The 14,119-nt window shown below is 38.4% G+C and overlaps 1 protein-coding gene across 2 annotated transcripts in view; it reads right to left on the bottom strand.

Annotated features, from left to right (window-relative positions):
• The window catches only part of rapgef5b (Rap guanine nucleotide exchange factor (GEF) 5b), a 47,556-nt gene that overhangs the window by 16,571 nt on the left and 16,866 nt on the right, over window positions 1-14,119 (bottom strand). For both annotated transcript variants that reach the window (XM_056762518.1, XM_056762519.1), the window contains 2 exons: window positions 10,968-11,083; window positions 10,249-10,349 (listed from right to left, as the gene is read on the bottom strand). In XM_056762518.1, coding sequence (XP_056618496.1) covers window positions 10,249-10,349; window positions 10,968-11,083 — 217 coding nt within the window. The remainder of the gene's footprint in view (window positions 1-10,248; window positions 10,350-10,967; window positions 11,084-14,119) is intronic.

Below are 14,119 nucleotides of genomic sequence, written 5' to 3'. Positions count from 1 at the left end.
CATTATGGAAATGTGCAGAGCACAGCTGTACAACCGTAGCCAATGATGCTCCCTCACTCGCACAGACGGAGCAGTTTAAAGTAAATTACATACTGTGCATCCCAAAACTGATGCCTGTGCTTAACTTTAACAGGAAAGTGAACAAACACATACGTGTACAATTTAGAAGTAAATTAGACTGAATGAAGCTAGATCAATTGCTTTAAACTAAAAGGGACAGCGCACCCAAATATACATTATCTCATTATTCAATCATTCTCATGTCAATTTAAGCCTGTATGACTTTCTTTCTTCTGCAGAAGAAAAAGAAGATATTTTAAAGAATGTTGGCAACCAAACAACACTGGCACCCATTGACTTTCATTGTATGGACCACAAAAACCAATGAGACATTTCTCAATATATCTTCTTTTATGTTTCACCGAATAGCAATATACAGGTTTTGAATGACAGGATGGTGAATACATAACAATTAACATTTTTGGGGGGGTGAACTATCCCTGCAATGTTACGATCTATGCTTTAAGGATTTGATATCATGCTATATCATTTTGATGTGTTTAAACTGCTAACTCTTTCAGTCTTGCAAATATAAGGCTCTACACAAACATACAAGGAGTGATTTACAAAGGTAATTTCACAAAACCCTTCATTAACACCTGCTGTCTGCAGACGCAGATAAACCTGACATGCTTTAAGCTCTTTAATTCTCTAGCACAAGATCATCTTCCTATGCTCCGAATGGATTTTTCGTTATCTGAAAAATTATGAACTTCATATACAGCATAAAGAGACTCTTTCTCATGCAAAAACCCTCAGAAGTGCCACACCAGCAAAGGATTAGACATAATTGACTTCTCTAGGAAAAGAAAATGTCCACTTTATGCAAATTGTATATGCAGCAACTAGCAAGCTACTAAACTGACCATGACTACTGTAGAGTACCTTGAACTTTATCTAGAATCAGATATTGCAGAGGAATAAGAACTTGACTACATCATATTTCCTAATGAAGAGAAACGTTTTTTGGCACTCTAAGTCTGACGTGAGACCAAGATATGTTTTCTTGAGATTCAGGATTTAGACCTCCTTGAAATTAGACATTTGCCAGTCTCAATAATACAGAGTTATTGTTATAATTCATTTGCAAATTGCAATTATCATTTGCATTATTCAAAATACTGTGGAAAATTGTATATATTACATTCGCTTAAATGTTGAAAGCTTACTTTCTATTAATAACACAACTCAAGCTGTTTAACACACCTGTTCTGCTCCTCATCTAACTGAGAACAAGCGTAAACAAAACCTGCAATGAGAAGTGTTTTTAGCATGTTGATCCATAAATGAAATAATTGAAAAACTACACAGCACCTGTCGCACTTGTATCTTGCTACTGATAATAGAGCACAAAAATGCAAATCAACTTTGCATATTCAGTTGTCTAGAAGTCCTCATTAAATAGATTTTATTACACGGCGCTTTGGAATACTTCATTCTGATTGGCCAGTCGCAACAATCCAAGGTCAGTTATTCCCTGATAAAGACCGTTCAAAATTCATAATCCACGTTTATCCGGGTACTGCGAGTCATTCTGACAGATGAAGTTTAAGATTACTCATAAATTCAATATACATTTTTAATAACATATAGACCTCTTTGAATGATGTAAGAAACACTGGTTCAGTGCTGTTCCAGAAGATTTTACTATTTCAGATCTTTAACACTACGGAAACGTTTGAACAAAATACAACCAATAGAATATTTATAACTGATTTAAAATGTTAAAAGATGATCTAAAAATATAATTAAATAAAGTATGCAAGATTAAAAAGAAGAAAAAAAAAAACGAAATAAGAAATAAATCCGGAAAAGCTTATGGACCAGTGGTTGAATCTTGCAAAGTGGTCTATATGACATTTTATTTTAAAATGATTCAACCAAATTGCATATGCCTCTTGTTTGAACTTTGTGTCTTGACTTAAAACCGAAAGTACTAAAGAAATACAATACAAATTAAGTAATCAAATATTTCAAATCAATATTTCATATTCAATAACTTGCTTATGAGGTAAGCAGCCGTGTACCAAGTATGTTTATTTCGCCCTAACAACCTTAAATTATCATTTGGATTTATTTAAGAATAATATGAAATGACAATACTGTGTATCGTGATAAAAGTTGCAATTATTATGAGTTGAAAAACAGATACTGTAATGTCTTCTACCAATTATCAGTGACACATTTGAAAGCTTAAAAATTCACATTCTGACACACATTAGATGCAGCAAGTCATTGCTTTGACACAGAATTTTGGTGAGAAAATGTTTGAGGAAATAACCTCCAAGTGGAAAATCTCTCTACATTCTTCTCAGCCTCCTACGCTGCAGTACAGATCAGACAGAACGTGTCAGGCTGAATTACAAACATGATGTGAAAAGCTGAGCGTAAATGACCACCTCAATGACAGAGGCGGACCCTGGAGGTCAAGCGAGCCGCTGTCTGATGCTGTGACGGACAGCTGAGGAATACCGCAGGTCACGGCTTGCACTCGCAGGTCTGGTCAGCTGCTTATGATATCGACATTTACATTTGAGGAACCAGAGCTTGCAAAAAACCTGAAAATGACACCGTTAACCTTAATAAGATGAAATGACAGATGACTTTCAGTCTCTCTAGTATTCGCACTAAATTTATCAGGTTTTGCATAAACCGTGTTCATGAAGCATGAATAATGAGCTCTGACAGCCTCAGGGTTTGTGTGGGAGTGTTTAGAAATTCCAGCCTGAGCTAAAGTTATTATCATCAATGAAGGCATTCCCACAATTCTCTCCGGCAGCCGTGTGGACAGGGTTTGATTGCTGCTTATTGACCACAGTTTCCCAATTAACCTCAGCAGGCCTTCAGGACAGATCAAGCCAGAACGCTGATCAGGTGATTGACTTCACTTAAGGAGAAATAGGAGGAAAGGGGAACAAAAGCCAGAAATATCATAGAGTCGTTGGCCTTTGCTTTATCATTTTTATTCAATATTGGCTCAGGTTTGGATTGTTAAAGAAGAATGTAAAGGCAAATCAATACATCTGCGAAACAAGTCTTTCAAATGAATTCCTGATATAGATGTCTTTCATGAAATTAGGTGCATTATGGGGTGGATTGCCCCCTCTGACAGCATCAATTATTGACATTTCTGGTGCAACTAATCCTAAAGTAAACCACTTCAAGGAAGAAAGGGTCGTACAAGTTTCAAATGGCATGTGTGAATAAACGATGACAGAATTTTATAAGAGACGCACTGATACTAAATTTCTCCAACGATCATTAAGGGCCCTATTTTAACAATCTTAGGCGCATGGTCTATAGCGCAGGGTGTTTCTGAATCCACTTCTGCTAGTTTAATGACGGGGAAAACCGTCAACGTGCCCAGCGCATGGTCTAAACAGGCTGTCCTGATTCTCCTAATGTGTAATGGGTGTTTTTTGGCCGTAACGTGCAGTAAACCAATCAGAGTCTCATCCCTCATTCCCTTTAAGAGCCAGTTGCGCTCGCCCCACGGCGGATTTGCTATTTTCACAGGGAATTTGCAAAAGTATGGAAAGAGCAAAGACTGGGCGCTTCTCAAAAAGAGGAAACACATCTGCTCGCACGTTTTAACCATCTACAGGACAAGCCGGATTTTACCTTTATGTACACAATAGTAATGTTGAAATACATATTTTTTTAATATTTGACATGTTTGTGTGCTGCTGTGTTTCCCTCGGTCTAATAAGTAAATTGAAAGCATGATGTGGACGCGCCCAGAGGCGCATTTTCTACTAAAGCGCTCTCTAAATTACAAAATAAATATTGCGCCATTGACTTTAGACTAGGTTTTAGTTGGTCTGAGGCGCAGTCGATTTTCACTTCCTCAAAGTAGTAACACGGCAAATATGTCCCTGAACAACTATTTTCTTAGACCAGCATGCCCATGGGCCCACAAAAATACGCAAATGCATGTGGTATTTAAACAACGCAGCGCAGGATGGAAAAATTTGATCTGCATCGGGCTGAAACTAGCAAAAACACTACGCCGGGTGTACGATACGGTCCTAAGACTTATATTGCCGATTCAGATTCTGAAGAGTAATTAAATATTTCTAAACTTTCTGAATGTTATTTATTCATATGAAGAGCTCTTTTCCAAAACGCATTAAACGCCAAATTTAAAAAAAGTGGGTTTGTCATGCCATTTTGCTGTGTACTAAACCTATTCACTGCATCTTGAAGTACATTTTAAACAAGGAAATATAGTGATTTGGCATGAAACATTGATGGAGCAGTTTCTTTCAAAAAGTCCCGAACCTGTTTTTAGTCTAAATGCAATATGTCCTCTCGACCAATCAGAATACGCTCGTTAGTGGTATTTGTATGTGTTATTTTTAAATGATTTGTTGTATGTGGTGGAAAATATTGAAACATGAAATTGAAAATATTTATTTTGTTTTACTATTTAGTTTGTTACTATTTATTTTATTTGGCTGTTATTTATTTCATGCATTTGCATTTATTTGATTTACTGAGGAAAAAAAAAAGGATATGGATTTGTAGCGTTTTGAAAAATAAATAAATAAAATTTGAATTTATAATCGACAATATTGTTGTTTCATTTAACATGTTCAGACTCAGCCAACAGACCAATTTAACAGTTTAAATTGAATATTAACAAAATGTATGGGTCTAGGTAAAAAATGTCATTTTCATGAAAACTATTAAAATGGATTTATAGCGTTTTGGAAAAGAGCTCTTCATATAATGACTTTTAACATAAAACATCTATCTGGTAAAACATCGCTTTTATCACCCGTTACGGAGTATAACGTGTAAGTCACGTAAATGTGTAAAAGGGTTTTCGTTAATTGGGGAAAGCGCATAAACGGCGTAAGCAAAACCCGCTCGGCAGAGGTAGTTTTTTGCCCATTACTCCGATTTCGTAAACACCTTTACCGGTTTTCTCTCAGTTTTGTTTATGTACACATGTCTGACAGCGCAATAGTAAATGTCTGCTTTCGAATCATGCAGTTGATGTAGAAACGTCAAAATGAAGAGCTATTGTTGGATATGCAAGTACTGCGGCCAAGACAAGATATATAAAATACAGATCCTGACAGTTTTCCCTCTGCATTTTTAATAACTAAATAGACTATCGACGATGACGTCACTGCACGGCGGAAACCCGGCAAGTGTCAAACTTCCATGTAAACCCGGTTCTCTGCGTAGCCGGATTATTACTATGCATGTAAACACATGAAAACTGGTATCTTTCGAAGCTGATTTTTGATTGATATCCGTTTATTTTGTGCATTTAAAGCACTCAGAGACTTTATTTGCATGCGCAGGACTATTTCAGTAAACCAGATATTTGTGCTGAAAAATCTGTATTCATTTATATTTTTGCAGATGTAAAATTTCAGTGCAATTCTAAAAGAAAGAATGCCAAATTACTTCAGAATTAAATGAAGAGCATTGTGAGTGGAACGAGATTTGGTCATTAGTGGAGAAAATGTCCCATAATTAGACACTGTGGATACATTCATTGAACATGTGATGGAATTAAGAAATACAATAAAACGAACTAGTGTTTTGACCTAAAGATCAATGAACATTATAACTAAAATAATCAAACATCATATTGATCTGATTTGTCCCTTAAACCATCTGTTGCAGGGCTATTGACTTACACACATTCACGTAGAACTGAACAGCTTGCGCACACATAGAATGTAATGTAGAGAAACTCTGTGCTGCTCTTCATTTCCATTTTGACATTCACAGACTCCAGTCTTTAGGGAAGGCTTTCCACTAGATGTTGGAGCATGGCTGCAGGGATTTACTCCAATCCAGACACAAGAGCATCAATAAGGTCAGACACAGATTTTAGGCGATGGAATCTGGGCTGGAGGCATTTAAATCCATCCCAATGGTTCTAAAATAGGGTTGGTGCAGTTGAGTTGTTCCACACCAAACTCAGTAAATCATTTCTATAGGGACCTTGCTGCGGGCATGAGGCACAGGGCCCATTATACTGTTTGTTTGTTTGTATGCTTGTTTAAAAGGTACAGTTCACCCAAAAATAAAAGTTCTGTCATCATTTACTCACCCCCGAGTTGTTCCAAATCTGTATACAATTCTTTATTCTAATAAATTTGGAAGAATGCTTGTAACCAAATAGTTCCCGGACACCTTTGGCAACCACAGTAGGAAAAATGACAGTGGTAGAAGTGCCCCAGAATTGTTTGCTTTCCTACAATCTTCAAAATATCTTCATTTGTGTTCAACGGAACAAAGCAATTTATGAAGCAATTTTCCAACAGTAGGAAACCCCAAAAAATTTATACAAACTTGCATGAGAAAATATTTTTGGGTTAACTACAATGCGTTTGACAGTAACACGGGGGGTGCTATAACTAAGAAGTTGAAAAAATTCATATGCAAAAGCTCTGACCCACAAATACATCAATTAAAAATCACTCCTACGCTTCTATTTTTTTCTATTTCATTTTTATCATTTCATGCCTATGATCTTTATCCCTGCATACAGCTGGTTGTATACTTCTCATTTATAAAAACAATAAAATAACCTCGGCCTTCCCGTAACAAATCAATACTTACACTGCACGCTTCCCTCTGGCTTCATACCTTAAACAACAAACCTTTAAATCCCTTTGTGTGCTGAAGCTACCTGTTCTGCAGGATGTAAACACGGAATTCATTCGGGATCAGCCGATGGATCCTTCAGATGTATGAAATCAATACTCTCTCTCAAAACTCACTACACATGTGAGGGCAGTGCAAGCATGACAACCCCACATGATACACCAGCAACCCTTATATCCCCCCGAGACCTCTCCTATGGGAATCGCTGTCTGTCTGATTCTTTCTTTGTCTCGCTCCCTCTCTATCGGTTCTTAAAAACACACAATACATAAGAATAATGTACATAGACGTTTTCATTCATAACAAAATAACGTGTGGTTCACTAGAGCCTCTGAGCCAATGCAATGGTTTTGCACTTTAAAAATTGCATCAAAAACATACAGCGATATAATTTATTTATATCTGTTATACCATTTGTGCCATAATAGCTTTATTGTGTTGACAAAGCCCTCCCAGTAGAATAGAGCTTACCAGGCACTTAGGATCGAAGTCACTTCACCTGACAGTTCATAGATCACGACAACCTTTCTGCATCCAATTTATTAGTTAATACTGAAGACAGCAACAAATCTGAGGATTGTTCGTAGGAAGGTTTCTTAGGAAGGAGTGATGTCGATACGAGGTGTACGTACAGTATATTACCAGCACAAACGTATTACTGAAATAATTCACTCAAAACGGAAAACTGTCATTATTTATTTACGCTAATTTCTTTCAATAAACCCCTTAAAGAACACGATTGTTTAGGGAAGATTTATAGCAGAATGTCCAAACTGCTACTAGCATAAAATGTAAGTAAATGCAGACTTCAGCTGGCAAGCAAGATTTTAAGTAAATAATTAAATTTCTCTGAATATTATAACAAAGTTATCATATGTTATATCAACATCACTTTATTGACGCTATTTTGTTAGTTTTTTTGAGCTGAAAGCGCCAGTCCCATCCACTTTCATTGTACTTAACTTTAGTACAACAACATCCTCAAGCACTATTCATTTTGGGTTCCACAGCGGGCAGAATGACAACAAAGTATAAGCAAACATTACAACATTTGTTTTTGTGGGCGACTATCGCTTGAAAAGTTTCCCATGACACATGTACTCTTTGTTAATGAATATAAATGTGTGTGTTTTGGTTGTACTAGGAAGAGAGCGCTGAAAATGCACTGAAAGCAAATAAATGAAGCGCAGCAGTGGTGCAGGATTTGAGCAGACGGCTTCTTAGCTCCACACAGGGAACTGAGCTGAACTATAGCGATTAGCTATCAATGCCTTTAATGAGGTTAGAACTCACTTCACTAAACTGCCTCAGCCTTGCATGGGGAGGGGGAATAGCCACAGCAGCGTCAGGATTTTTCAGACGGGAAGAACACTAACTCTTTCCTCCAGTCTTAGAGAAGCTTTACACACTGATCAGCAATTATCACTACCAGCCAGAGCTCATTCACATACCATGTTCAATTTGTCTGCAAATACTGTTCTGCGTTCTCTTTGTTCCGAAAACAACAAGGGATAGTTCAAATATGAAAATTCTGTTGTATTAACTCACCCTCATGTCAATTCAAACCTGTAGGACTTCTGCAGAACACAAAAGGAGATATTTTGAAGAATGTTGGTAACGAAGCAATGGTGGTACCCATTTACTTCTATTGTATGAATTTAATGGGAAGCAGTTGTTTGGTTGCCAACATTCTTCCAAAATCTTCTTTTGTGTTCTGCAGAAGAAATCACGTCACACAGGTATATAAAATGACAAGAAGGTGAACTATCTCTTTAAGTGAAAAGTCTGGAGCCTTGATAAGCATCACATATCTATAGTTCGGCTTTGTCTATGACCCAAGACAAATGGCTTTAGGGCTACAGGAATTTTCGGTCCCCTACGGAGAATTGAAATCAATACCTTTACAACAAACATCCCGAGTGGAAAATCAGGAATAAAGTCAGCCTGGTATTTTGAACAACTATAACCTCTTTTTATTTTCCTCCCAAAATGATAAGCCTTTAAAAATGCCACTACACTCCATGTGGTCTCGTAATTTATTATGTTATGTGAAGAGCTGCATGCATGCATTATAACAAGGAATAAAAAAATGCTGTTTTTAAATGGATATCAGCGTATGACGTATCATATTAACACCGCTCATATGCAATAGCACTATAATTTAACCTCATGTAACCCATCCCCGTTCGTAAATATATGACCCAGTTCTGATCACTGAAGTTTTATGGACAGTACTTCAATAATTCATTAAACTTAATGTACTGTTTCTTGAGGGTTACAGATTTCGCAGCATCTCTAGGATCATATTCAATGATGTGTGAGGTGAAACCCCATGACCTGCCTTTCTCTCTCGCTTAGCCGTTGCCAGCTCACACGGAGCATGCTGTACATGACCACAAGTTATTAAAGCTAGCAGAATAATCTAACTCGGTACCAGCAGGACAGAACACAGACAGGTACCCGACTACACTATTGGATCATTAACCTCAATGGCACAAACAAAACTTGGAGCTGTGGTACTGTATGGAGCACATGCCGAATATTTTTTTGGAAAGCAGGATAAGTGACAGTGTTGATAGATGTTACTACCACAAAGCCCGAGGCAAACAATTTTAACCCGTTTTAGTGACCTTGGGCCGGATTCACAACAAGGTTCTTAAGACAAAATATACGAATTTTCTTAAGATCAATTATCCGAAGTTCGTAAGAATGTTCATAAGTGCAATTGAAACAATCTCAAATATTTTCTTAAGAACATTTACATTTTTGTCATAAGAATGAAATAATATGATTTAACTGGCTTGCTCATGTAGTAACTGTATATATTTATCTACACAATAAACTTGATATGTGTAACAAACAAATCAGATTCTTATGTAGTCTATATATACTAGCATGTGATGTGTTAAACGGAATTTACGATCGCATGTTAGCTAATATATTAGCAAGCTTTAAAATATATACATATTATAAAAAGAAAAAAAAAAAAGAAAAACTTTTGTATGTTGCTACGACATAAGACTTGTGACCCTCTCCGTTTCGAGTCACTTTGTCCCAGAATAAAGTAAAAAGCCCTATAATAATGAAAGCTAAAGTGAGCTAGACCTTATTATTACCTTATATCAAAATAAATATTCCTTAATGAGAAGTAAACATCAAAATTATGATTCTAGCTCAATACAATACACGTCACATGTAAAACAACCAAATACATGTATTAAACATTTTAGATTTAAGACAACCGTGAGGCTGTAATAATTTTAAGATCTAAGTTCACGACAGCTTCTGTTTTGAGAATTTATATCCTTTTTAATTTATTTCTAAGATCAATCTTGAGGAAAAATTTAAGAACGGTCTTAAGAAGTTTTTTCGGGACTACATAACATTCCTAACTTATTTCTTAAATTACAATTTAAGAGAACACATGGCAGTTAAGAATAATTTTCTTCTTAAGAATGTTTTGCGAATCCGGCGCCAGATGGTTTCTCAGCTAGCATCCAAAGTGTATCCCTACCAATATACGGGTCACATCTGAGGTAAAAGGTCACGCCTCACCTGTTTCTCTGCTCTGTGGGTTCCTTTGCTCTTCGTCCATCCTCAGTTGATCCAACAGATGGTCCAGAACCTTCTCGGGGGTGGCAGGCACAGCGGCGTACCTGTGGGAGACAGAAGAGTCACTGAAGTCCTCCTCGTCGATGGAGGACAAGGAGCGACTGCTGCACCAGCCTTCCTCCTCGCCCTCTTCCTCCTCTCCCTCCTCGTCAATGTAACGAAAATAAGGAACATCGAACGTCGGCACGGTCGCTCGCTCGGCGCTACTTGTGTCCGAGGATTCGTCCTCTTCATCGTCTTCCTCCTGTTCCACCAAAGCGGCCGGCATCAACCTGCCCTCCAGGCGCGGATCTGGGGCCACTACACGCCTGCTGCCCATGTCAGCATCGGTGCCCGCTTACCACATCCAGACCGGGAAGTACGGGGTCGTCCGGCTAGGCTAAGCTTGTGGAGAGTTGTTTAGACGCTTGCCACCACACCAACTCTGTGTTCAGCCTCCTTCAGAAGCCAAACGGCCACAGGAAGGAACGCACGGCAATGCAGCACATCCTCGAGCGCGTGTGTGAGAAAATGACTTCAGGGAGATATGGATCAACAAAGTGACAGGAGGCAGGTACAGACAGATCCGTTGAGAGAGAGAGTGAGGGAGAGGCAGAAGAAGGTGTGCGTGCGCTCCGGAGAGCTCCGTGCATGTGATGGCAAGAGAGCGAGCGGCTGCTTACCTCCTGGTTGAGAAGGAGCGGGTGGGGGGGGCTCTCGGTGACGTCGTTCTCTGAGATAGCAGCACCTCGCGGGTCCTCTCTCTCTCGCACACACGGACTGCTGCGTCACCGGGGGGCTGCAGGAGGGGAAGGGAGGGGTTTAAATTATCACCAAGGAGATTCCCTGCTCTCTTGTCACCGTCTCTCAGTCCTGATTTCCATCACAATGCAGCTTTAAATTAAACAGCCCACATCAAACGGCGCTTCTCAAAAGATTCATTTTATCGTGACCCGGCACAATGCACCCTACTGCAGCGCTGTTCAGAGCTGCCTGCTTTTATATTTTAATGATTTGCTCATTTGAAAGGTGAATTAATGCAACTCATTTATTTAGATAATAGATATTTTATATGTAGCCATGGACTAAAATGAATCCATTCTGTGTGAAATGCTGCTTTTAAGGTTTTTCAAAATTATTGAAACATTTACGTAGATGTTTTTGTATGTGGACAAGACCGCATGTACTAGATCTATTCTTAATTTTTCATCTAAAACATCTAAATTGCGTCTTTCATTTAAATCATAAAACTTTGTTTGCAGTATTGACATTAAAACTAAATTAATACTACACATATGATAATATTGATAAATATTCACACCAGTTTAAAACTTTGCCTTGAGACACGATGGTTACGAATTCTTTCAACCCACCTCATTGACCAAAAAGGAAAAAACAAAATACATGAAACTAATTTGACATGATTTCCTTTTTTTTTTCTCAATATAATAATAATTACAATGTCTATATATATGGTTATGATAAATTATTTTGTCCATGATAACTGATACTCTGTGAAAGTGCTATTCTTAGAAAAAGTCTTGGTGTGGGTATAAAAAAAAGTATTGGAATTTTTTATACATCTACAAAAGGTACGAAAAACAGTAATGACCAGATTGACATACAAGGCTTAACCCTATAGTCCCTGACAAAGATATTTTGAAGAAAATAGGAAAGAAAACCATTCTGGGGGACTTTTGACTACAATTGTAATTCTTCCTCCTGTGGTAGTCAATGGTGGTAAACTGTTTGGTTACAAGCATTCTTCCAAATATCGACTTCTGTGTGCAAAGAAATGTATACAGTTTTGGAACAACTCTTGGGTGAGTACATGATGACAGAATTTGTATTTTTGGATGAACTGTTCCTTAAGCTAAGCCTTGTCTGTGAACTGGGCCTAAATGTATAGTATTTTACTGCTGTTGTGTGGCCTGTCACTTTGTCCTGTGTGTGTTATCAATCTCTCCCAGCTCTCCGCTCATGCTGAAACACACACACACATGCTGAGAACAAAGCGTTACCAAATTACTCCACACAGACATAAAGCTCAACCTATACCCAGGATTTTGTACAGTAAAACCACATGAACATATTCTGCATTGGGTTCACTGACACGCACAGCTCGCTTATTCCTACACACCCATGTGCTCAAATACTGACTGAATCAGGTGATGGACCCATGTGAATGTTTGAGGAGCGCATCGAAAGCTCTGGACTGTGAACTGAAGGAATGGGTTTGTTTGCCCATATGCAGTGTGCGAGTTGAACTGGAGGTGTGACTCAGTTGTGAGTAAATATGGGTGTGTGTCTCACAAGCCGTCTTCTATAATGCTTCTGCCAACAGTGAACCTGACTGTCACTATTCTGAAAACAACTGTATTGCAATGATACAGAAAGAGCTTATGAAGAGCTTATGAATTTTAGTAGTTAGCGGTGTAATTGATGAGAGGAACATGCAGCACTTGTGTGCATGTGTGTGTGTGTGTGATGTTAATGAGCTTATTTTCATGCAGTCTGTCCCTGAATCACAGCAAACAGCACATCATTCAATGTGTGTGTGCATGTGTGTATGTCCATTCGTGTGTGTGTGCGCATGTGTGTAATTAGGCAAACAGACAGGCTGAAAGTGCCAGCACTTTTATGCTCTAATTGCCTATTGCACTGAAGCATTGAGAGACCTTCAGTGATCTCACACAGGCACACACACATACAGATCGCATATGCCCGTCACAAAGACAATCAGCACAAACTGCATTAAAAAGCCACGATCACAGACTCATCTCCCTAGGCACAACATTCAGTTCAGTTTCGCTCCTGCAAAAAGCTTCTTTCCTGCAGTGTACTGTAGACTTGTAGCCTGTAGCCGGGTTTCCATCCAAACATGATGCGGATCTTTTCAAAGTTTGCAATAACAGGAGAAAGACTGATGTGAAATTAGTGCGTTTCCATCAGGTTTCTCGAGCGGATGGTTTTGGTAACAACCAACAGTAAATAAAAAAGATCTGGAAACCAGAAAGACACAATCAACGGAAACAGCCGCTTCGTCTCGTGGCTTTGATGTTCGCTACGTCAGAATTTATACGGCAAATGAGTTTATTCGCATTACCTGTTCTTCGCAAAAAGAAAAAACACCTCAAGCGAGCGTCAAACCGTTTTTGCAAAATAACGTTTTTTATTTTGAAATTTGCCATTTTCATCGCTCGTTTCTGATGCGAAACTTCAAAATGCGCCTAAAACCAGGGTGATGGAAACCCGGTGACCTACAGAAAACTACAGGGTGGACAAAACTGAATGCTGGAGCAGTGAAAGAAGAACATAACAAAGGATCAAAATGTGGCATTTAGTGGCATTAAATTCAGCTAACGCTTCTACAGGGATTGAAGTGACTGAGAGAATGTCACCTCCTTCAGTTCTAATGCCATCTCCGCAGACCAAAGAGAGAACTGCTGAAAATACCAGAGAGTTTGGGAAATCTTACAGCAAGAAGCAGACAATGATCATTTGGTTTGCTCAACAGTGCGAGGGTAAACTAATGTTGCGTAAAGGGTCTCAATATTACAGTCACAAAGCATTTAACGAAATGCCAATATTAAGTATTAAAATACCTATTTTTGATGCAAATCCAATGACGCCGGTCCTGATTCTGACCATTCACTGATCTGTTTGTAAACATACCACATTTTGGTATCGGTAAAGTATGCTAGGAACCTCAACCGAGGTGGTACTAAAAAGGTATCAGGTACTAGGTACTGTACCCAGCGGAAAACCACCCAAAACTGAGCTGCAAATGCAAAAATGTGAGTCTGTGACTCAACTGTGAGTTCACATTCAGTAA

This window comes from Triplophysa dalaica, chromosome 12 (assembly GCF_015846415.1).
Source record: "Triplophysa dalaica isolate WHDGS20190420 chromosome 12, ASM1584641v1, whole genome shotgun sequence".
Classification (NCBI taxonomy): Eukaryota; Metazoa; Chordata; class Actinopteri; order Cypriniformes; family Nemacheilidae; genus Triplophysa; species Triplophysa dalaica.
This window is presented reverse-complemented; position numbering and strand designations above follow the sequence as displayed.